We start from the raw sequence: 25,779 nt of genomic DNA, 5'->3' as shown, positions 1-25,779 counted from the left end.
TTTTATTTTTTTTTATATTTAATTTTAACTTAAAATTTAATTTATTATTAAAACTTTAAAGTTTTTTTTATATTTTATTTTAAGTTTTTTTTAACTTAATTTTATTATTAATTTAATTTTAAATATTTTTTATTTATAATTATTATAAAAATTTAATATATTAAACTTTAAGTAATACTTTTATTATTTTATTTATTATTATATTTTTTAATTTTACTTATTATATTTTAATTTAATTATTTTAAATTTATTAATATAATTAATATTAATAAATATTAATATAATAAAGCTAAGTAATTAATTTTATTAATTTTTTAATTAATAATTTAATTATTTACTTATTATTAATTTTTAAATATAAAAGCTTATTTAACTTAATTTATAAAAAATTTAATAGTTTTTTTATAATTATTATTTTTTTAATTACTTTTAAAGCTATAATTAGCTTAGTTTTTATACTTAAAATTATTATAATAATTTATTTTAATATTTTTTATATAATTAGCTTATTATATAATTTTAATATATAATTTTATAAGCTTTTTTAATTTTTTATATTATTAATAAATAATATATTATTTAAGCTAATAAATATTTTAATTAGTTTTATATTTTCTTAATTATTATTTTTAAATTATAAAATAAATAATCTAATAAAATAAATATATTAAATTACTTTATTTATTATTTTATAATATATATTACTTAGATTTAGATTATATTATATTAATTAATTAATTATAAATATAATATTTAATTTTATTAAAATAGCTATAAATAAAATAAATTTAATTTTTTATTAATAAACTTTAATTAACTTTTTTATTACTTATATTTTTAATTTTAATAATTTTTTTAGGCTTATAAGTATTAATAATACTTTACTTTTTAATTAAACTAAAAGCTTATATATTATTTTATTAATATATATATTTTAGATTATTTAAATTATTTTATTTTATTTATTTTTTAAGATATAAATACTAAGAAATTATTTTAGCTTACTTAATTATATTATTTAATATAAATTTTTTAAGCTTTTTATAGCTTTTTTAGTAATTTTTTTATTAGCTTTTTTATATACTTAAATAATATTATTAATAAAGAAAAATACTATTATAAAGCTTTTAATTATAATATATAACTTTTATAAAACTAGTTAAAAACCTAGTTTTTAGAGGCTTTTTATTAACTTTTTTTACTATAATAATAATAATTTTTATAAACTATAAAGTACTTTCTTTAAATATAATACTTTATTATATTTTTTATAATTTAATAATATATATATATAAATAACTTTATTTAGCTTATAATTTATAAATATATTAATAATATTTATTTATTTAAGTTTAAAATTATATTTAATAGCTATTATTATTAATACTTAAAATAATATACTAGCTAGTATTATTATATAAGCTAAGAGAATATTTTTTTTATTAGTTTTTATATATAATAAATTACCCCTTTAAAAGAGGTAAAACCGCTAATATAAATTTATTTGGCAGCTTTAGCCTTATAAGCCTTTTTAGCTTTTTTAGCCTTTTTAGCCTTAGTTTTATTAGCTTTATTAGCTTTTTTTATAACTAGTTTTATAGCTTTCTTAATATTATACTTTAATTTAATATTTTTAAAAGCTTTTTTTTTTAAATTTTTAATTATTTTTATAATCTTTTTAATTTTTATAAAATTAAGATTTTTAGCTTTAAAATAAGTATTTTTTTTATTATAAAAAGCTTTTAATTTATTAATAATTATATTACTTACTAGGCCTTATTAGCTTTAACCCTTAAAGGTTATAATAAATAACCTACTTATATTAGGCTTTTTATTATACTTAAAGGTTATCTTATTATTATTAATAAGCTAGTCTAGTTAATTTTATTTTATAAAGGCTTATATTAATAAGTATATACTTTATATATAATAGTTTATAAATAGCTATAATAAATATTAATAAGTGCTTATAAGAGATATATATATATAAAAGCAGTAACTTATAATTAGTTATATTAGGTCTTAATAATAAAAAAAGTAAATAACTTAAATATAAAATTAACTTAAAATATAAAAAAAAGTAGATTTTATAAATATATTATATATATAGGTATTTTAGGTTTTTAGTATAACTTAATATAAGTTATAGCTATAAAGTTATAATAATATATAAGGTTTAATTATATAATAATAGCTAAGGCTATTATAAAGTAGCTATAACTAATAAGCTATAATATAGTATTAATTATACTAATATATTTAATATATTATAATATATAAATAGTTTATTTTTTTAATTTCTTATTATTTTTAGCCTAATATAGCCTAATATTATTTTAAATTTTACGCTTATATAATACTAATATTATATATATAATTTTATTTGATTATAAAGCGAATTAACCAAATATTAATATATAATAAATTATACTTTATATTTCTAGAGATAATTATACTTATTTATTTTATAAGTAAATACCTATATATAGCTAAAAGCTTTATACCTTTTAGCTTATAATTAAGATATCTTAATAAAAGAATTTATTTAATTATATAATATAAGGTATTTTTATTATACTTTAATAAATTAATTTTTAAATAAATAGCTTTTAAGGTTTTTTATAATTTTTAAAGCTTTTAATAGGTTTTTCTTATATAATTAAAACTTAATTTTAGTATTAAATATATTATAAATTATTATTTTAATTTAAAGTAAATAAAATTTATAAAATTAATAGTTAGTATTAACTTACTTAACTTTATAATTATAATAGTTTAGGTTATAGCTTTTAGTATTTACCCTTTTAGGATAACTAGATTAGTAGTAAATTAGAAGATTAGTTATAAATATTACTTTTAGGCTTTTTTTAAGCTCTAGGTTTATTAAAGGTAATATTATATAACCTAGCTTATTTAATTATTTATATATATTTTTATTATTTTTATAATCTAATTTATTTTATATACTTATATTTATAATAATTTTATTTAGAATTTTTTTATTTAATTTATTAAAATTATCCCTCTATAATAAAAGGGAAAACTATAATATAAAGCTACTTTTTATTAACTAGCTTTACAATATTCTTTTTAATTTTTTCTTTTATTTTTTTTTCTTACTTTTTTAGTTATTTTATTAAGTTTTTTAACTTTTTTAATATTTTTAGTTTTTAATAATATATTTTTTTTTTATTAATATTTTTTATAATAATAGCTTTTTTATTACTTTTTTAAGCTTATTAGCTTTAATTCTTAAAGTTATAATAGGTAATTTATTTATATTAGGCTTATTACCTTTTTTAGTATTAGTTATAGTTATAATAAAATTATTAATTACTAATTAAGTCTAATATTAATAAGTACTTTAAGAAGTAATATAAAGCCAGAAACTTATAAGTAGCTATATTATTTATAAAGTAATTTATTTAAATTAGTATAATATATAAAGGTAAAATAAGATAATTATAAAAAAGATAATAAGCTTTATAAAAGTTAGGACTTTATTAATTTATATTATATTAGATTACTTTAAGTTTTTTAGGGTATAACTTATATGGTTATAAGTTATTATTATTATTATATATATATTTTTACTAGTATATAAAGTTATAAATCACCTTTTAAGCTAGTAGATTTAATGTATTATAATATATATAGTATTTTTTAAATTATATATTATTATTAAATTAGCTAGGTATAGCTATTAATTATGTTACTAGTAGGTTCTGGTAATTAACTAGCCTTTTTTTTATTTTCTTTATTATAATTTAATAATTTAATTTATTAAAATTATTAAGTATTTTTTTATTTAAGTATAAACTTTATAACTTATTATTTTTTTAGAATTTTATTTTTTTTTAGTAATTAATTTATAAATTATTTTAGTTTAAAATAAGTTATTTTATTTTTAAAAAAACTAAATTTATTAAAAATAATATTTTAGGTTAAAATAATTTTATTTTTATATAAAACTTATATTTTATAAATATTTAAAAATTAATAGCTTATAAAATACTTAATATAAGCTTTTAATTTAAGCTTTTACTTTTTATAAAGCTTAAATTAAATATTTATTATTATTATAAATACTTTATAATTATATACTTTTAAATAACTAAGTGTGACGGACTAGCCTGATTAGGCTATCGCGGGTGCTAGCCGCAATTATCCCAGGGGTTACCCAGAGCCTTATAATTAATTATAAAGCTAAAAAAGTATATATTAAATAAGTCCTTTATAACTATTTAATCTAGTATTATATAAATTTATTACTATTATTAGGTTTAAGCTTTAGCCTAAAATTATAATATACCTTTTTTTTATACCTTATACCCCTTAAAGCTTTCCCTTATAAGCCTAGGCTTTTAGCTTAAACTTATAACCTTATAAAAGACTTATTTAAATATAATAAACTAGCCTAATTAGGCTATTATAAGTGCTAGCTATAATTATTCTAGGGGTTACTTAAAGCCTTATAATTAACTATAAAGCTAAAAGAGTATATATTAAATAAGTTATATATTAAATAAGTCTTTTATAACTATTTAATCTAGTACTATATAGACTTGCTATTATCGCTAGGTCTAGGCTCTAGCCTGAGACTATAATACTAAGTATTAATTACTTCTTAAAAATATTTTTAAATAAGCTATATTATTTATTTTATTTTAAAAAAGTATAATTATATAAATAATATATAGCTTTTATAATATTTTTTTATAAGTTATATAATAATTTTATTATTATTTATATTATTTAAGCTTTTTTTATAATAATACCTTTTAATTTTTTAGTACTTTTATTTTAAGCTTAAATATTTAAAGTAGATTTTTTTACTTTAATAAATTAAATTTTTAGTTTTTTTTAGATTTTCTTATTAAATAATTTATTATTTAATTATTTAGCTTTAAGCTTAAAGTTATATTAAATTTTTATTTAATTAAAAAAGTTTTTTAGGATTTTTTGGTTTTTTTTACTTAAATTATAGTTTTTTAAAAAATAAGAAAAAATAAAACTTAAATATATATTTATAATAAATATTACTTATAAATAGCCTTAATGTTACGACCCAGCACGTAGGCTGCAGGTTGGGCCGGCTGCATGGAGCCGCCGGGCGGCACAGGCATGACGGGCCACGGAACATTGGTCGGCACGACAGGACCAATGGGAAGGACGCTCAGTTATTATAAGTGAGCATGCACAACGCTCACCAGTGTTTGGAAGTGAGCATCGAGGATGCTCACCTCCGCGATAACTAGCAACCGTAGTATATAGGGACCCCCAAATTCGCTTCATAGATAGCCTCTAGCTCCTTAGCTTTCAACACAGATCATTACATTGAATAAGCCTCGCTTACAACTCTTTGACTCTGATCACTTGGTTACGGTCTACGACCTATTACCAACGTAACACCCAACTGCTCAGATTGACTGCCCTAGTGGCTCTGCCAACATAAACTACGACTAGTTTATCCCTTGGGAACCTTAGCCGTTACACGTTGAAAGCTCTTGTTCAGACTACTACCGCGTCACTCTGAGCAATACCTGATAACTGTCAACATGGCACCACGCGAGACTACCACCGCATCTGGATCCAATGAAACCCGAGAGGGACCAACCACCATCTCTGCTCACGACATGCTTGCTGAGATCATACGCCTTCGGGAACGGGTCCAACAGATGGAAGAAGAACGGCAGGAACAAGCCACGACTGCGGCCACAATTAAAAAGGACTTGGGAGAAATCCTTAGACCCAGGGCACCAGGACCGTACGACGGATCCCCGGGTGCGCTTCAAGGATTCCTCACTCAACTCAGGGCTTACCACCGACAATTCCCGACCAAAATGGAAGAATCCTCTGCCAAGGTACTGCACGCAGGAGGGTGTATGACGGGAGTGGCACTCGCATGGTTTGAACCCATTATGAGGGACTACCTTAACAAAGAAAAAGACGACCGCGAAGAAGAAACCAACACCATTTTCGAAAGTTACGATGAATTCGAAAAAGCTATCAAAAAGGCCTTTGGAACAGTTGACGAAGCTAGGGCTGCTGAGTACTACATCGACGGGCTCAAGCAGAAGGGATCGGCATCCGATTATGCCGCTCGCTTCAGACAACTTGCATCTCAGCTTGACTGGGAGGACGAACCTCTTATGTCAGCTTTCTATAAAGGACTTAAGGAAGAAGTCAAAGATGAACTCTACAGGGAGAACAGACCAGACAACTTATCGGACTACATCGCTATGGCGGTACGAATCGACGACAGACAGTATCAGCGACGCATACAGAAGAAACAGGGTAAAGGAACCTGGAGCCCTGCCAAAGGGAAGAGTTACCAAGCCAATCAACGCAGAAAGCGTGACGAACCTATTGCCTATGGTCACACTCTTAACCCTGGACGAATGGAGCTTGACGCTACCAAGAAAGACGACAAAAAGGAAAAGAAATGCTACAACTGCGGAAAACCAGGACATTTCGCCAATAAATGCAAGAAACCCAGGAAAGAATGGAAGCCAGTACCAGAAGGAGGTAAGAAACAACTCAATTCTACTAACCAACAGAAAATCGAAGTTACCGAATCAGAGGTGGAACATAAGAACCTCAACTGGACCTTCTGCTATGACGACAACTGCTACGTTCACATGAGCAGCAAACAAGAAAGAGGATGGTTTCCAAAAGAACCAAGAAAACCAAAGAAGAAAATTATGAACTTCATAGGAAACGGACTGCAAGTAGCCAAACAACTGGTACAAGAAGACCTGGACGAACAATCAATGGAAAAGAGAACGCTTGCAATGACGGGACGAAAGGAACTCCATGAACCAAAATCGCCAGAATATTTGGACGAAGACTCGCACCAAGAAATTCTCGATTGGGTGCGACAACAAGCAGAAGCAAGGAAGAATCGAAGGGAACAACAATATAGGGAGGAGCAAGACGCACAAATCCTCACCACCTTCGACGAACCGGAAGATAGAGTAAGGGAAATGAGCGTCGATGACGACAACGCAATCCTAGATACTCCAGAAGCGTCCGAAGACGAACGAAGCGAGGAAGAAACGCCTGCAAGGCTGACAGCCACACAAGAACAAGCTGTACAGCGATATTTCCCCGCACCAACAGGAAAACATTTCGCAATTCCTATTCTAGCAGTGGACACCACCACGGCAATGGAAAACCAGACACTATGGTTTCCGGAAGGAGAGAAGGAAGACGATCCTAGACTCTCACCAAGACACGCGGAACATACACGTTTAGCATGGGCATCATGCGCGTTTGCAATGTGCCAGGCACACTTTCAAACCAAGGCACGATTGGATGCGTTTCCGATCAGGATGAAAGGATATCCGATCAAAGCACCATACTTCAGATGGGAACTCCTAGAATGGAGAGTGAAGATAATCAATAACGATCAAACGATGATCTTGGAACCCGATTCAAACACACCCATCAAATGCCGAGCTCATACAGATCCTACGGACGTATGTGAATCAGACACATGCCAGTTACATGTACATACGAAGAACAGGCAGTGGCATCAGTATGTGTATGAGGGAAAAATCCCAACACACAGAAGGGAGTTACTACTCAAGTCACCTCGATGTGAAACAAAAGACCACATGGTATGCCCACTACCTAATTGTTCAGAACATATGGTAGATAAGGCCAGGGAATGGCACAAGTGGCAATGTGGAACACCAGCAGCATACAAACGGACACAGCGAGCATTAGACATACTCGAACAGAAAGACCCCAGGGGAACCACAGAATCAACATACCACAGTGAACAACAGTTGGATAAGTGGTACAACGAACAGAAGTTCAACCCCAGATGCAACAGGAAATATGCGGTAAACTGCGACAACCCAAGATGCGAAAAACACGGAGAAATGAAAAACCAAATTTACAATCGCCTATGTCAAATGTTTGACGATGGGTTTTGCTTCAAGCACCCGCAAAACGGAACTGGACCTACAGAATGGTACCAAGAAATGAAACGACAAATCGCAGAAGAATCTATTCCGGAAAACTCAAAAAACGAGGCACGCCATCTGTAAAAGGGCTACAGGCTGGCATGAAAAGAAAGACGCTAATGACCCTCAACGCAACCCAGAACGGACGAAGCGACAAAATGGTATTAGACGCCGAAGTCATGGGACATCGCGTTCGCATACTTGTGGACAGTGGCGCGATGGGCAACTATATCTCACCCAGAGTTGTGAATCGTTACCAACTACCGTGGAAACACAAAGAGGCACCATACGAGTTAACTGATATCGAAGGAAAACTTTTTGCCTATAATGACGGAATCATTAACCAAGAGACTGATCATCTCGAAGTACAGATTCAAAGTCATTCAGAAGTGATTCAACTCGATGTTATGGACGTATCGGAACACGACCTAGTGTTAGGGTACCCATGGTTATGGGAGAGTAACCCACTGATCAACTGGAGGACAGGCCAACTGAAGTGGAACGAGACTTCAGGCCAACAGAATCAGCAGAATTCGGAAGAAAGAACGAAATTTCGTCATAACTTAGCTCATGAACAGAGTTCTGAAGAAAAAGAACCTTCAAGCAAGTTATCCAAGGACCAACGACAACAAACAAGCGGCAGAAAAGCAGTCAAAACAATTGGATCCACCGTAACGACCTCGACGGCGCTACAAACCGGGATACGAACAACAATAAGCAACAAGAAGACAAAAGCCAAGATCCGAAAGGTTATTGCCACCTTAAGGAAAGACCTCGCGAACACAAACAAGAAACTCGAAGGAGAAAAGAGGAACGAGAACGATAAAGACGACAAAAGCCCAATAACGAAAGAAGAAAGACTCAAGAATATCCCTAAGGAATACCGGAAATACGAAAAATTATTCGCAGAAGAATTAGAAACCGGATTACCAGAACACAGCCAATGGGATCATCAGATTGAATTGATAGACGGAAAGTCGACAACATTCCATAAGATTTACAACTTAAACGCAAGAGAACTCGAAACACTACGGGAGTACATCGACGAGATGTTAGCGAAAGGCTACATCAGAGCATCCACATCAGAAGCTGGATACCCAGTTATGTTTGTTCCAAAGAAAAACGGGAAACTGCGGTTAGTAGTGGACTATCGGCGATTGAACGCGATTACCATGAAGGATCGAACACCGTTGCCACTAATATCGGAACTACGGGACCGATTGCACGGAATGAATTGGTTCACCGCTTTGGACCTGAAGGGAGCATACAATTTGATTCGAATAAAGAAAGGCCATGAATGGAAGACAGCCTTTAGAACGAAGTTCGGACTATTCGAATACCTGGTAATGCCATTCGGGCTTACCAACGCACCAGCGACATTCCAACGAATGATCAACAGCGTACTACGAAAATATTTGGACAATTTTGTGGTAGTGTATCTGGACGATATACTGATCTTCTCAAAAACCCTGGAAGACCACAAAAGACATGTACACAAGGTACTACAAGCGCTACAAGACGCGAAGTTACTAGTGGAACCAGCAAAAAGCAAATTCCATACCCAGGAAGTAGACTTCCTAGGACACACGATACGACCAAACGAGATACGAATGGAAAAGACAAAGATTGAGGCAGTAAGGAACTGGCCAACACCGAAGAATGTCAAGGACATACAAAGCTTTAGAGGCTTTGCGAACTATTACAGGAGATTCATCAAGAGCTACGGCGAAATCGCAGCACCCTTGGATGAACTCACCAAGAAGGATAAGCAGTGGAATTGGAACGATGAGGCGCAATGTGCCTTTGACAAGATCAAAGAACTCATCACATCCGAACCTGTTTTGAGAACCTTCGACCCAGAAAAAGAAACGGAACTAGAAACCGACTCATCAGACTTTGCTCTAGGAGCACAAGTTGGACAAAGAGACGATGACGGAAAACTACACCCTATTGCGTTCTACTCGAAGAAACTTCATGGAGCAGAACTCAACTACCCCATCTACGACAAAGAATTCCTAGCAATCATCAATGCTTTCAAGGAATTTAGACACTATCTCATGGGAAGCAAACACAAAGTTAAGGTGTATACCGATCATAAGAACATCTCTCATTTTGCGACGACGCAACAATTGAATGGACGACAAATTCGATGGGCCGAATATCTTTCAGAATTCGACTACGAAATCATCCATCGAAAAGGATCCGAGAACGGACGAGCAGACGCTCTAAGTCGAAGAAGCGACTACGATACAGGAGTACCTACAGCAACAGGACCACTCCTTGAGATCAATAAAAATGGCAATTTCCAGCAGAAACAACTGAATGCCATATTGAAAGTACAGAAAGAAGACCCAGTATACGGCAAAATACACCAATGGGCAACAGACAATATACAACACATTGGGGACGTACCGACGGGATGCACATGCCACCCAGGAGGAGTACCAATGTATGGAGAGAAAATCTGGATACCACCAGAATTACAAGAAGAATGCATCAAAGAAATGCATGAACATCCAGTCTACGGACATCAAGGAATCCGCAAGACACTGGATAAGATACGACGACAATACGATTTCTCAGGAATCAAGAAAATGGTCGAAAAGGTTGTCAACGAATGCATACAATGCGGAAAAAGTAAGGCTTCACGACATAAGCCATACGGAGAACTGCAACCATTACCAGTACCAACACGACCATGGGAATCGATAGCTTTCGATCATATTACGAAGCTACCAATGTCAAAAGAACCAATGACCAACGTGGAATATGACAGCATATTCGTGGTCACGGATAGACTCACAAAATACGGATACTTTTTACCGTACAGAGAAGCAAGCAATGCAGAAGAACTTGCATATGTGTTCTTACGAACAATAGCAAGTAACCATGGACTGCCAGAAGAAATCATATCGGACAGAGGAAGTACATTTACTTCTAAGTTTTGGCAAGCACTTATGGCACAACTTGGAACGAATCACAAGTTAAGCACCGCATACCATCCACAGACAGATGGACAGACGGAAAGATTGAACCAGACGCTTGAACAGTATCTACGATGTTACATCAATCATCAACAGGACGATTGGGTTAAATGGTTACCTACAGCGCAATTGGCTTACAATAGCTCGATATCAGAATCGACAAAGCAAACACCAGCCTACGCCAATTACGGATTTAATCCCGAAGTATTTCGAACACAGCGCGAAGGACCGCAAGCAGAACGAGCGATGCTGCAAGCAGATGAACTGAAGAGATTGCACGAAGAAATGCGACACGAATTGGAATTCGTACGAAACAGAATGGCACAATACCATAATCGTAAAAGATCGAAGGGACCAATCTTTGGGGAGGGAGACATGGTCTACCTACTCCGACGAAACATCAAAACAACGCGACCAAGCGACAAATTGGACTACAAAAAATTAGGACCATTCGCTATCAAGAAAAGAATATCGACAAACAACTACGAACTTTCATTACCAAAGACTATGAGGAATCATCCTATAGTACACATTTCACTTCTTGAGAAAGCACCAAACAATGCACCAGCAGAAGAAGACATCGAAGTCATGAACGAAACGGAATATGAAGTAGAACGGATCTTAGACATGAGGACAAGAAACAAAACACGCCAATATCTCATTAAATGGAAAAGCTATGGAGACGAGGAAAACACATGGGAACCTACGGAGCACCTGAAGAATTGCCAGCACCTATTACGGCAGTATCACCAGCAGCATTCAACAAGGCATCCCCAAACACAGCGTTCCAATCCAACACGTCAATAGCGCCTAGAGATTGCGCATCGATAACAGCCTCGGATTCGCGACGCTCCTCCTCCTCCAACTCATCCAGCGATTGCAGACCCAAGCGAGTCATTTGTTGACCCTTGGTAACCAACTGCCGCTTTTGGCGGCGCAGTCGCGCTAGACGGGCCAGCGCTTCATTCAACTCAGCCTGAGCCTTGAGCATTTGCTCTTCCGCTCTCTCTTCCTCCTGATCCAAACGTTTCGATTCGGAAATAATGCGACCAACTACAAGGACACTCATTAGCAAAAAACAGTGACACACAAAAAGGACACCTACGCGAGCTAATCGCGACACCAGAAGCATCACAGGAACGCCCCCGCCGCACGCATTCCCCGCACTTGGAGGAACGCTCAATCATCTTGCAACGAAGACCACGGGCGGAACAAAAGGAACACGGCATGACGTCGTAACCAAACGATTCAATGGAATCAGCCAAGCGATCGTTCCGTAAGGTAGAAGGAGCCTTCAACGAGGGATCTTTTCGCTTTCGGGTACGAGGAACGACGGTACGACTGGACATGGCGTCAGAAGGACATCACAAAGGATGAAAAGAAAGAGGAACTTACCAACGAAAAGAAAAGGGCAGAGGAACTACTTATGAAACAAGGCCTAGGTCTTGAGGACAAGACCATGGGAGAGGGGACATCGTGTTACGACCCAGCACGTAGGCTGCAGGTTGGGCCGGCTGCATGGAGCCGCCGGGCGGCACAGGCATGACGGGCCACGGAACATTGGTCGGCACGACAGGACCAATGGGAAGGACGCTCAGTTATTATAAGTGAGCATGCACAACGCTCACCAGTGTTTGGAAGTGAGCATCGAGGATGCTCACCTCCGCGATAACTAGCAACCGTAGTATATAGGGACCCCCAAAATTCGCTTCATAGATAGCCTCTAGCTCCTTAGCTTTCAACACAGATCATTACATTGAATAAGCCTCGCTTACAACTCTTTGACTCTGATCACTTGGTTACGGTCTACGACCTATTACCAACGTAACACCCAACTGCTCAGATTGACTGCCCTAGTGGCTCTGCCAACATAAACTACGACTAGTTTATCCCTTGGGAACCTTAGCCGTTACACGTTGAAAGCTCTTGTTCAGACTACTACCGCGTCACTCTGAGCAATACCTGATAACTGTCAACATGGCACCACGCGAGACTACCACCGCATCTGGATCCAATGAAACCCGAGAGGGACCAACCACCATCTCTGCTCACGACATGCTTGCTGAGATCATACGCCTTCGGGAACGGGTCCAACAGATGGAAGAAGAACGGCAGGAACAAGCCACGACTGCGGCCACAATTAAAAAGGACTTGGGAGAAATCCTTAGACCCAGGGCACCAGGACCGTACGACGGATCCCCGGGTGCGCTTCAAGGATTCCTCACTCAACTCAGGGCTTACCACCGACAATTCCCGACCAAAATGGAAGAATCCTCTGCCAAGGTACTGCACGCAGGAGGGTGTATGACGGGAGTGGCACTCGCATGGTTTGAACCCATTATGAGGGACTACCTTAACAAAGAAAAAGACGACCGCGAAGAAGAAACCAACACCATTTTCGAAAGTTACGATGAATTCGAAAAAGCTATCAAAAAGGCCTTTGGAACAGTTGACGAAGCTAGGGCTGCTGAGTACTACATCGACGGGCTCAAGCAGAAGGGATCGGCATCCGATTATGCCGCTCGCTTCAGACAACTTGCATCTCAGCTTGACTGGGAGGACGAACCTCTTATGTCAGCTTTCTATAAAGGACTTAAGGAAGAAGTCAAAGATGAACTCTACAGGGAGAACAGACCAGACAACTTATCGGACTACATCGCTATGGCGGTACGAATCGACGACAGACAGTATCAGCGACGCATACAGAAGAAACAGGGTAAAGGAACCTGGAGCCCTGCCAAAGGGAAGAGTTACCAAGCCAATCAACGCAGAAAGCGTGACGAACCTATTGCCTATGGTCACACTCTTAACCCTGGACGAATGGAGCTTGACGCTACCAAGAAAGACGACAAAAAGGAAAAGAAATGCTACAACTGCGGAAAACCAGGACATTTCGCCAATAAATGCAAGAAACCCAGGAAAGAATGGAAGCCAGTACCAGAAGGAGGTAAGAAACAACTCAATTCTACTAACCAACAGAAAATCGAAGTTACCGAATCAGAGGTGGAACATAAGAACCTCAACTGGACCTTCTGCTATGACGACAACTGCTACGTTCACATGAGCAGCAAACAAGAAAGAGGATGGTTTCCAAAAGAACCAAGAAAACCAAAGAAGAAAATTATGAACTTCATAGGAAACGGACTGCAAGTAGCCAAACAACTGGTACAAGAAGACCTGGACGAACAATCAATGGAAAAGAGAACGCTTGCAATGACGGGACGAAAGGAACTCCATGAACCAAAATCGCCAGAATATTTGGACGAAGACTCGCACCAAGAAATTCTCGATTGGGTGCGACAACAAGCAGAAGCAAGGAAGAATCGAAGGGAACAACAATATAGGGAGGAGCAAGACGCACAAATCCTCACCACCTTCGACGAACCGGAAGATAGAGTAAGGGAAATGAGCGTCGATGACGACAACGCAATCCTAGATACTCCAGAAGCGTCCGAAGACGAACGAAGCGAGGAAGAAACGCCTGCAAGGCTGACAGCCACACAAGAACAAGCTGTACAGCGATATTTCCCCGCACCAACAGGAAAACATTTCGCAATTCCTATTCTAGCAGTGGACACCACCACGGCAATGGAAAACCAGACACTATGGTTTCCGGAAGGAGAGAAGGAAGACGATCCTAGACTCTCACCAAGACACGCGGAACATACACGTTTAGCATGGGCATCATGCGCGTTTGCAATGTGCCAGGCACACTTTCAAACCAAGGCACGATTGGATGCGTTTCCGATCAGGATGAAAGGATATCCGATCAAAGCACCATACTTCAGATGGGAACTCCTAGAATGGAGAGTGAAGATAATCAATAACGATCAAACGATGATCTTGGAACCCGATTCAAACACACCCATCAAATGCCGAGCTCATACAGATCCTACGGACGTATGTGAATCAGACACATGCCAGTTACATGTACATACGAAGAACAGGCAGTGGCATCAGTATGTGTATGAGGGAAAAATCCCAACACACAGAAGGGAGTTACTACTCAAGTCACCTCGATGTGAAACAAAAGACCACATGGTATGCCCACTACCTAATTGTTCAGAACATATGGTAGATAAGGCCAGGGAATGGCACAAGTGGCAATGTGGAACACCAGCAGCATACAAACGGACACAGCGAGCATTAGACATACTCGAACAGAAAGACCCCAGGGGAACCACAGAATCAACATACCACAGTGAACAACAGTTGGATAAGTGGTACAACGAACAGAAGTTCAACCCCAGATGCAACAGGAAATATGCGGTAAACTGCGACAACCCAAGATGCGAAAAACACGGAGAAATGAAAAACCAAATTTACAATCGCCTATGTCAAATGTTTGACGATGGGTTTTGCTTCAAGCACCCGCAAAACGGAACTGGACCTACAGAATGGTACCAAGAAATGAAACGACAAATCGCAGAAGAATCTATTCCGGAAAACTCAAAAAACGAGGCACGCCATCTGTAAAAGGGCTACAGGCTGGCATGAAAAGAAAGACGCTAATGACCCTCAACGCAACCCAGAACGGACGAAGCGACAAAATGGTATTAGACGCCGAAGTCATGGGACATCGCGTTCGCATACTTGTGGACAGTGGCGCGATGGGCAACTATATCTCACCCAGAGTTGTGAATCGTTACCAACTACCGTGGAAACACAAAGAGGCACCATACGAGTTAACTGATATCGAAGGAAAACTTTTTGCCTATAATGACGGAATCATTAACCAAGAGACTGATCATCTCGAAGTACAGATTCAAAGTCATTCAGAAGTGATTCAACTCGATGTTATGGACGTATCGGAACACGACCTAGTGTTAGGGTACCCATGGTTATGGGAGAGTAACCCACTGATCAACTGGAGGACAGGCCAACTGAAGTGGAACGAGACTTCAGGCCAACAGAATCAGCAGAATTCGGAAGAAAGAACGAAATTTCGTCATAACTTAGCTCATGAACAGAGTTCTGAAGAAAAAGAACCTTCAAGCAAGTTATCCAAGGACCAACGACAACAAACAAGCGGCAGAAAAGCAGTCAAAACAATTGGATCCACCGTAACGACCTCGACGGCGCTACAAACCGGGATACGAACAACAATAAGCAACAAGAAGACAAAAGCCAAGATCCGAAAGGTTATTGCCACCTTAAGGAAAGACCTCGCGAACACAAACAAGAAACTCGAAGGAGAAAAGAGGAACGAGAACGATAAAGACGACAAAAGCCCAATAACGAAAGAAGAAAGACTCAAGAATATCCCTAAGGAATACCGGAAATACGAAAAATTATTCGCAGAAGAATTAGAAACCGGATTACCAGAACACAGCCAATGGGATCATCAGATTGAATTGATAGACGGAAAGTCGACAACATTCCATAAGATTTACAACTTAAACGCAAGAGAACTCGAAACACTACGGGAGTACATCGACGAGATGTTAGCGAAAGGCTACATCAGAGCATCCACATCAGAAGCTGGATACCCAGTTATGTTTGTTCCAAAGAAAAACGGGAAACTGCGGTTAGTAGTGGACTATCGGCGATTGAACGCGATTACCATGAAGGATCGAACACCGTTGCCACTAATATCGGAACTACGGGACCGATTGCACGGAATGAATTGGTTCACCGCTTTGGACCTGAAGGGAGCATACAATTTGATTCGAATAAAGAAAGGCCATGAATGGAAGACAGCCTTTAGAACGAAGTTCGGACTATTCGAATACCTGGTAATGCCATTCGGGCTTACCAACGCACCAGCGACATTCCAACGAATGATCAACAGCGTACTACGAAAATATTTGGACAATTTTGTGGTAGTGTATCTGGACGATATACTGATCTTCTCAAAAACCCTGGAAGACCACAAAAGACATGTACACAAGGTACTACAAGCGCTACAAGACGCGAAGTTACTAGTGGAACCAGCAAAAAGCAAATTCCATACCCAGGAAGTAGACTTCCTAGGACACACGATACGACCAAACGAGATACGAATGGAAAAGACAAAGATTGAGGCAGTAAGGAACTGGCCAACACCGAAGAATGTCAAGGACATACAAAGCTTTAGAGGCTTTGCGAACTATTACAGGAGATTCATCAAGAGCTACGGCGAAATCGCAGCACCCTTGGATGAACTCACCAAGAAGGATAAGCAGTGGAATTGGAACGATGAGGCGCAATGTGCCTTTGACAAGATCAAAGAACTCATCACATCCGAACCTGTTTTGAGAACCTTCGACCCAGAAAAAGAAACGGAACTAGAAACCGACTCATCAGACTTTGCTCTAGGAGCACAAGTTGGACAAAGAGACGATGACGGAAAACTACACCCTATTGCGTTCTACTCGAAGAAACTTCATGGAGCAGAACTCAACTACCCCATCTACGACAAAGAATTCCTAGCAATCATCAATGCTTTCAAGGAATTTAGACACTATCTCATGGGAAGCAAACACAAAGTTAAGGTGTATACCGATCATAAGAACATCTCTCATTTTGCGACGACGCAACAATTGAATGGACGACAAATTCGATGGGCCGAATATCTTTCAGAATTCGACTACGAAATCATCCATCGAAAAGGATCCGAGAACGGACGAGCAGACGCTCTAAGTCGAAGAAGCGACTACGATACAGGAGTACCTACAGCAACAGGACCACTCCTTGAGATCAATAAAAATGGCAATTTCCAGCAGAAACAACTGAATGCCATATTGAAAGTACAGAAAGAAGACCCAGTATACGGCAAAATACACCAATGGGCAACAGACAATATACAACACATTGGGGACGTACCGACGGGATGCACATGCCACCCAGGAGGAGTACCAATGTATGGAGAGAAAATCTGGATACCACCAGAATTACAAGAAGAATGCATCAAAGAAATGCATGAACATCCAGTCTACGGACATCAAGGAATCCGCAAGACACTGGATAAGATACGACGACAATACGATTTCTCAGGAATCAAGAAAATGGTCGAAAAGGTTGTCAACGAATGCATACAATGCGGAAAAAGTAAGGCTTCACGACATAAGCCATACGGAGAACTGCAACCATTACCAGTACCAACACGACCATGGGAATCGATAGCTTTCGATCATATTACGAAGCTACCAATGTCAAAAGAACCAATGACCAACGTGGAATATGACAGCATATTCGTGGTCACGGATAGACTCACAAAATACGGATACTTTTTACCGTACAGAGAAGCAAGCAATGCAGAAGAACTTGCATATGTGTTCTTACGAACAATAGCAAGTAACCATGGACTGCCAGAAGAAATCATATCGGACAGAGGAAGTACATTTACTTCTAAGTTTTGGCAAGCACTTATGGCACAACTTGGAACGAATCACAAGTTAAGCACCGCATACCATCCACAGACAGATGGACAGACGGAAAGATTGAACCAGACGCTTGAACAGTATCTACGATGTTACATCAATCATCAACAGGACGATTGGGTTAAATGGTTACCTACAGCGCAATTGGCTTACAATAGCTCGATATCAGAATCGACAAAGCAAACACCAGCCTACGCCAATTACGGATTTAATCCCGAAGTATTTCGAACACAGCGCGAAGGACCGCAAGCAGAACGAGCGATGCTGCAAGCAGATGAACTGAAGAGATTGCACGAAGAAATGCGACACGAATTGGAATTCGTACGAAACAGAATGGCACAATACCATAATCGTAAAAGATCGAAGGGACCAATCTTTGGGGAGGGAGACATGGTCTACCTACTCCGACGAAACATCAAAACAACGCGACCAAGCGACAAATTGGACTACAAAAAATTAGGACCATTCGCTATCAAGAAAAGAATATCGACAAACAACTACGAACTTTCATTACCAAAGACTATGAGGAATCATCCTATAGTACACATTTCACTTCTTGAGAAAGCACCAAACAATGCACCAGCAGAAGAAGACATCGAAGTCATGAACGAAACGGAATATGAAGTAGAACGGATCTTAGACATGAGGACAAGAAACAAAACACGCCAATATCTCATTAAATGGAAAAGCTATGGAGACGAGGAAAACACATGGGAACCTACGGAGCACCTGAAGAATTGCCAGCACCTATTACGGCAGTATCACCAGCAGCATTCAACAAGGCATCCCCAAACACAGCGTTCCAATCCAACACGTCAATAGCGCCTAGAGATTGCGCATCGATAACAGCCTCGGATTCGCGACGCTCCTCCTCCTCCAACTCATCCAGCGATTGCAGACCCAAGCGAGTCATTTGTTGACCCTTGGTAACCAACTGCCGCTTTTGGCGGCGCAGTCGCGCTAGACGGGCCAGCGCTTCATTCAACTCAGCCTGAGCCTTGAGCATTTGCTCTTCCGCTCTCTCTTCCTCCTGATCCAAACGTTTCGATTCGGAAATAATGCGACCAACTACAAGGACACTCATTAGCAAAAAACAGTGACACACAAAAAGGACACCTACGCGAGCTAATCGCGACACCAGAAGCATCACAGGAACGCCCCCCGCCGCACGCATTCCCCGCACTTGGAGGAACGCTCAATCATCTTGCAACGAAGACCACGGGCGGAACAAAAGGAACACGGCATGACGTCGTAACCAAACGATTCAATGGAATCAGCCAAGCGATCGTTCCGTAAGGTAGAAGGAGCCTTCAACGAGGGATCTTTTCGCTTTCGGGTACGAGGAACGACGGTACGACTGGACATGGCGTCAGAAGGACATCACAAAGGATGAAAAGAAAGAGGAACTTACCAACGAAAAGAAAAGGGCAGAGGAACTACTTATGAAACAAGGCCTAGGTCTTGAGGACAAGACCATGGGAGAGGGGACATCGTGTTACGACCCAGCACGTAGGCTGCAGGTTGGGCCGGCTGCATGGAGCCGCCGGGCGGCACAGGCATGACGGGCCACGGAACATTGGTCGGCACGACAGGACCAATGGGAAGGACGCTCAGTTATTATAAGTGAGCATGCACAACGCTCACCAGTGTTTGGAAGTGAGCATCGAGGATGCTCACCTCCGCGATAACTAGCAACCGTAGTATATAGGGACCCCCAAATTCGCTTCATAGATAGCCTCTAGCTCCTTAGCTTTCAACACAGATCATTACATTGAATAAGCCTCGCTTACAACTCTTTGACTCTGATCACTTGGTTACGGTCTACGACCTATTACCAACGTAACACCCAACTGCTCAGATTGACTGCCCTAGTGGCTCTGCCAACATAAACTACGACTAGTTTATCCCTTGGGAACCTTAGCCGTTACACTTAATAATTTTTTATAAAATTAGTTTAATTAACCTAGATTTTTTTAAATAGTTTATTTAGTTTAATTAGCTACTTTTAGGATATTTATTAGTATATTTTACTTTAATTATAATAATTATATTTTATAATTTTTAGTTTTTATAATTTAACTTTAAAATATTTTTTTCTTAATTATTTAATAGTTTTTAGGCTAAAATAACCTAATTAATTATACTATAATATTTTATTTATAATAAATTTTACTTTTAGGTTTTAGTTAGTATATTTTTTTCTTTTAATTATATAAGTAATTATCTTATTTTATAAGGGCTCACGTTAATAAGTATATACTTTATATATAATAGTTTATAAATAGCTATAGTAGATATTAGTAAGTGCTTATAAGAGATATATATATATAAGGGTAGCAACTTATAATTAGTTATAATTTTAATAGTAAAAAAGGCAAATAACTTAAATATAAAATTAACTTAAAATATAAAAGAGGGTAAACCTTATAAATATATTATATATATAGGTATTTTAGGTTTTTAGTATAACTTAGCGTAAATTATAGCTATAAATAATAATATATAAGGTGTAATTATATAATAATAGCTAAGGCTATTATAAAGTAGCCGTGATTAATAGGTTATAATGTAGTATTAATTATACTAGTATATTTAATATGTTATAATATATATATAAATAATTTACTTTTCTAGTCTTTTACTATTCTTAGCCTAGTATAACCTAATATTATTTTAGATTTTATGCTTATATAATACTAGTATTATATATGTAATTTTATTTAATTATAAAGTAAATTAACTAAATATTAATATTAATATAAGTAATTATTATTTTTAGGCTAATATTAGTTATTTTTTTATACTTAAAAACCTATTATTTATAATATTTCTAAACTATATAAATTAATATTTTAAACTTATAAATTAATTATATTAGAATTAATATTATATTTTAATAAATATCTTAATTATATAAATATTAAAATAATATAATATTAATAATAAATATAAAATAATATAATATTAATAATAAATATAAAATAATATATAGTATTTTTAATTTATAAAATATTAATTAACTTATTAGGTTTTATAATAAGTAAATTAACTTAATTATAACCTTTAATTTTAATTTTTAAGTTTTTAATAATTAGGTAGTATTTTTATTTAGCTTTTAGATTTTTATTAATTTAAACCTAAAAAATTTATTAAAAATATTTAATATAACTTTAAAATTAAAAATAATAAATAATTATAAAAAATACTTATTAACTTATAAGTATATTCTTAAATATATTAGAAATATAACTTTTTATAATAATATTTAATTAATAATTTATTATTTTAAGCTTAATTTAATTAATTATTATTAAAATAAAACTTATTTTTTTTCTTATTTTTATTATTAGTTTTTTTATATTACTTTTTAAAGTTTAGCTATTTTAGCTTTTAGTTTTAAATTAATAATTAATATATTTTTTATTAAACCTTTTAAATAATAATTTATAGGTATTTTTTTAGGATAAAATTCTAAAATAATTAACTAATAAAAACTAAAATTATATTATTATTAGCTATAAGCTTTATAGCTTAATTTTTATTTTTTATTATTATTCTCTTAGTTATTTAAGTATTTTCTTTTATAATTTAATTAAAATTAGCTTACTTTTTTACCCTAATTACTTTTTTTAATATTAGCTTAAAATACTATTTTTTATTTAATAAAAGCTTTTTTTAATTAAGCTAAAAGTATTAAGCTAGCCTAGGTTTATAACTTAATAGCTATACTTTTAATTAATTATTTTTTACTTATATTTATAATATTAAGTAAAGTATAAATTAAAGCTTTTTAGATTATTATTATTATTATTTATAATTTAATATAATTATTAAAATTATTAAGCTATAATAATTATTATATTTTTTACTTAATAATATTATTATAATTTTTTATTTTTAAAATAAATAATTTTATAGCTTATTTATAATTATTAATAAAGTTATTATTATATTTAATTATAAAGTAAATAATATTAAATAACTAATAATTACTTATTATTTTAAGTATTTAATATTATATAGTTTTTAATAAAAAGTTCTTTTATTTTTAAATTTAATTTATAAAAATTATTAAGTTAATATACTTAAATAACTTAATAATTTATTAATATTTTATTATAAGTATATTTATTACTTTAATTTATTTAATATTAATTATTATAAATAAACTTTTAATTTAATAAAAAAATTATAATTTTAATTAAAATAATAACTTAATTTTTTATTTATATAACTAATAATAATACTTTTAGCTTTAATAAAATTAAATTTTTATTATTTATACTTTTTAAAGCTATTTTTTTAATTATTTTAAGTTAATTTAAAAGTATTAACTTAAAATACTAAAATATTAATTTTAGTTTTAATATTTATATTAAAATTAAATATTTATAGTTTTTTTAGCTTTTATAAAAGTATTTAAATTTTATTTATAAATTTAATTATTTTTTAAATATTTATATTAATTAAGCTTATAATAAATTTTTATTAATTATTTTAATTTTTTATTTTTATAAAAATAACTTTAATTTTAAAAAGTAGTATTTTTACTTAGCTTTTTAATAAAAGTAATTTTACTTAGCTAATTATTTTATAAATACTATTATTTTATTTTTATTTATATATAGTTTTTATAATATAATTATTTTTATTAATAACTTATTTATATAAGTTTAAGCTTATAATTATTATATTATAAAACTTATATTAATTAAGCTTTTTTATTAAATTATTATTTTCATTATTCTAAGTATTATAAACTTTATTTATAGCTTTTTATTTAAAATTAAAAACTTTCTTTTATTTAAATTTATTTTTTAGTTAATTTAAGTTATAATAACTAATATTATAATAAATAGAAATTATATTAAATGTACTTGTTCTATTAATAAAGGTAGTTTTATCTAACACTACCTACCAAACCAAGCTATTTTTTAATACTTAGTCTATTTAACCCCTATATAAATACCTTTTATAACCCTTTATATTAATTATATATAATAATTCTAGTATATTATTAAATTACTTTTTTTAGTTATTTTTATTATAGCTTTAAACTATTTTTTTAAGGTATTATAGCTTTTTATAATTACTTATTTTATTATTTATTTTATAGTTTTAAAGGTATTTTTATTAAATTATTAAATTATTTAATACTTATTAAATATTATAATAACTTTTTTTAATTATAATAACTTTTTTTTTTAATTTTATATTATTTTTAAAGATTTTTAGTTATTTTAATATAAGTTAAATTTTTTATTATTTAATAAAACTTAATTAATTAAATTAAAACTTTATATATAAACTAGTTTATTTTAGTTTTTAAAGCTAATTATAATTTTTTTAAGGCTTTTTAAAAGTTATTAATTTTATTAGTTATTTTTTTTAAGTATTATATTATCCCCTTTAAAAAAGGTAAAACTACTAATATAAATTTATTAGGTAGCTTTACTCTTAATATTATTAGCTTTATTAGGCTTTTTTATAGCTAATATAATAGCTTTTTTAAAGTTATATTTTAGCTTTATATTTTTAAAAGCTTTTTTTTTTATATTTTTAATAGTTTTATTATTTTTTTTAATTTTTATTAAATTAAGATTTTTAGTTTTATAATAATTATTTTTTTTATTATAAAAAGCTTTTTATTTAATATTAATTATATTATTTTTTAAGTTTTATTAGCTTTTAACTTTTAAAAATTATAATAAATAACTTATTTATATTAAGTTTTTTAATATTTTTATTTATATTATTATTAATAAGTTAATTTAATTAATTTTATTTTATAAAAGCTTATATTAATAAGTATATATTTTATATATAATAGTTTATAAATAGCTATAATAAATATTAATAAATACTTATAAAAAATATATATATATAAAAGTAATAACTTATAATTAATTATATTAGGTTTTAATAATAAAAAGGTAAATAACTTAGATAAAAAGAAATAAAATTAACTTAAAATATAAGCAAGAATAAACTATATAAATATATTATATATATAAGTATTTTAGGTTTTTAATATAACTTAATATAAGTTATAAATATAAAGTTAATAAGTTTATATTATAATATCTAAAATTTACTTTTATAATAATAATAATTAAAGCTATTATAAAATAGCTTTAGCTAATAGCTATAATATAATACTAATTATATTAATATATTTAATATATTATAATATATAAATAATTTATTTTTTTAGTTTCTTATTATTTTTAGCCTAATATAGCCTAATATTATTTTAGATTTTATATTTATATAATACTTATATTATATATATAATTTTATTTAATTATAAAGTAAATTAATTATAAATTAAAAAAAAATTAATATAAAAATATGAAATATTTTTATATAAAATAATTACTTTTATATTATTAAATTAGAATTTTTAATTATAATTAAATTAATTTAATAATAAACTTTTAAGGTTTTTATTATTTAATTTATATTTAAAAAAACTAATATTATATTATAAAATTTATAGCTAATTTTTAATTAAATATAAGTATTATATTTAATTTTACTTTAAAAAGTAATAATTTTATTATTAAATAACTTATTATTATTATTATTTAATATCTTATATATAATATAATACTTTTTTTTTTTAATTTATAATTAATTCGCTTTATAATTAAATAAAATTATATATATAATATAAGTATTATATAAGTATAAAATTTAAAATAATATTAGGTTATATTAGGCTAAAAATAATAAAAAACTAAAAAAATAAATTATTTATATATTATAATATATTAAATATACTAATATAATAAATATTATATTATAGCTATTAGCTAAAACTATTTTATAATAGTTTTAGCTATTATTATTATAAAAGTAAATCTTATATATTATAATAACTTTATACTTATAACTTATATTAAGTTATACTAAAAACCTAAAATACTTATATATATAGTATATTTATATAGTTTTACTTATATTTTAAGTTAGTTTTATTTCTTTTTATCTAAGTTATTTACCTTTTTTATTATTAAGATTATAACTAATTATAAGTTATTACTTTTATATATATATATTTTTTATAAGTACTTATTAATATTTATTATAATTATTTATAAATTATTATATATAAAATATATACTTATTAATATAAGCTTTTATAAAATAAAATTAATTAAATTAACTTATTAATAATAATATAAATAAAAGTATTAAAAAGCTTAATATAAATAAGTTATTTATTATAATTTTTAAAAGTTAAAAGCTAATAAAACTTAAAAAATAATATAATTAATATTAAATAAAAAGCTTTTTATAATAAAAAAAATAATTATTATAAAACTAAAAATCTTAATTTAATAAAAATTAAAAAAAATAATAAAACTATTAAAAATATAAAAAAAAAAGCTTTTAAAAATATAAAACTAAAATATAACTTTAAAAAAACTATTATATTAGCTATAAAAAAGCTTAATA

The 25,779-nt window shown here is 31.7% G+C and overlaps 3 protein-coding genes across 3 annotated transcripts; 2 read left to right on the top strand and 1 right to left on the bottom strand.

Annotated features, from left to right (window-relative positions):
• Positions 1–5,558: 5,558 nt before the first annotated feature.
• Tf2-12_11 (Transposon Tf2-12 polyprotein) lies at positions 5,559–11,764 on the top strand (the record flags this gene model as incomplete). The annotated part of the gene is made up of 2 exons (XM_066130823.1): positions 5,559–7,481; positions 8,114–11,764. 2 exons carry the CDS (start codon positions 5,559–5,561, stop codon positions 11,762–11,764), a joined length of 5,574 nt encoding a protein of 1,857 aa, XP_065986851.1.
• A 1,170-nt stretch (positions 11,765–12,934) lies between these two features.
• On the top strand, positions 12,935–18,958 carry Tf2-2_0 (Transposon Tf2-2 polyprotein; the record flags this gene model as incomplete). The annotated part of the gene is made up of 3 exons (XM_066130822.1): positions 12,935–14,857; positions 15,490–18,858; positions 18,947–18,958. The coding sequence occupies 3 exons, from the start codon at positions 12,935–12,937 to the stop codon at positions 18,956–18,958; spliced, it is 5,304 nt and encodes a 1,767-aa protein (XP_065986882.1).
• Positions 18,959–19,036: 78 nt separating this feature from the next.
• Positions 19,037–19,878, bottom strand: G6M90_00g066350 (uncharacterized protein; the record flags this gene model as incomplete). The annotated part of the gene is made up of 2 exons (XM_066130821.1): positions 19,037–19,386; positions 19,818–19,878. 2 exons carry the CDS (start codon positions 19,876–19,878, stop codon positions 19,037–19,039), a joined length of 411 nt encoding a protein of 136 aa, XP_065986919.1.
• Positions 19,879–25,779: the final 5,901 nt, after the last annotated feature.

Source organism: Metarhizium brunneum, chromosome 3, assembly GCF_013426205.1.
Source record: "Metarhizium brunneum chromosome 3, complete sequence".
Taxonomy (NCBI): domain Eukaryota; kingdom Fungi; phylum Ascomycota; class Sordariomycetes; order Hypocreales; family Clavicipitaceae; genus Metarhizium; species Metarhizium brunneum.
Note: the sequence above shows the minus strand (reverse complement) of the source record. Positions and strands in the feature narration are given on the sequence as shown.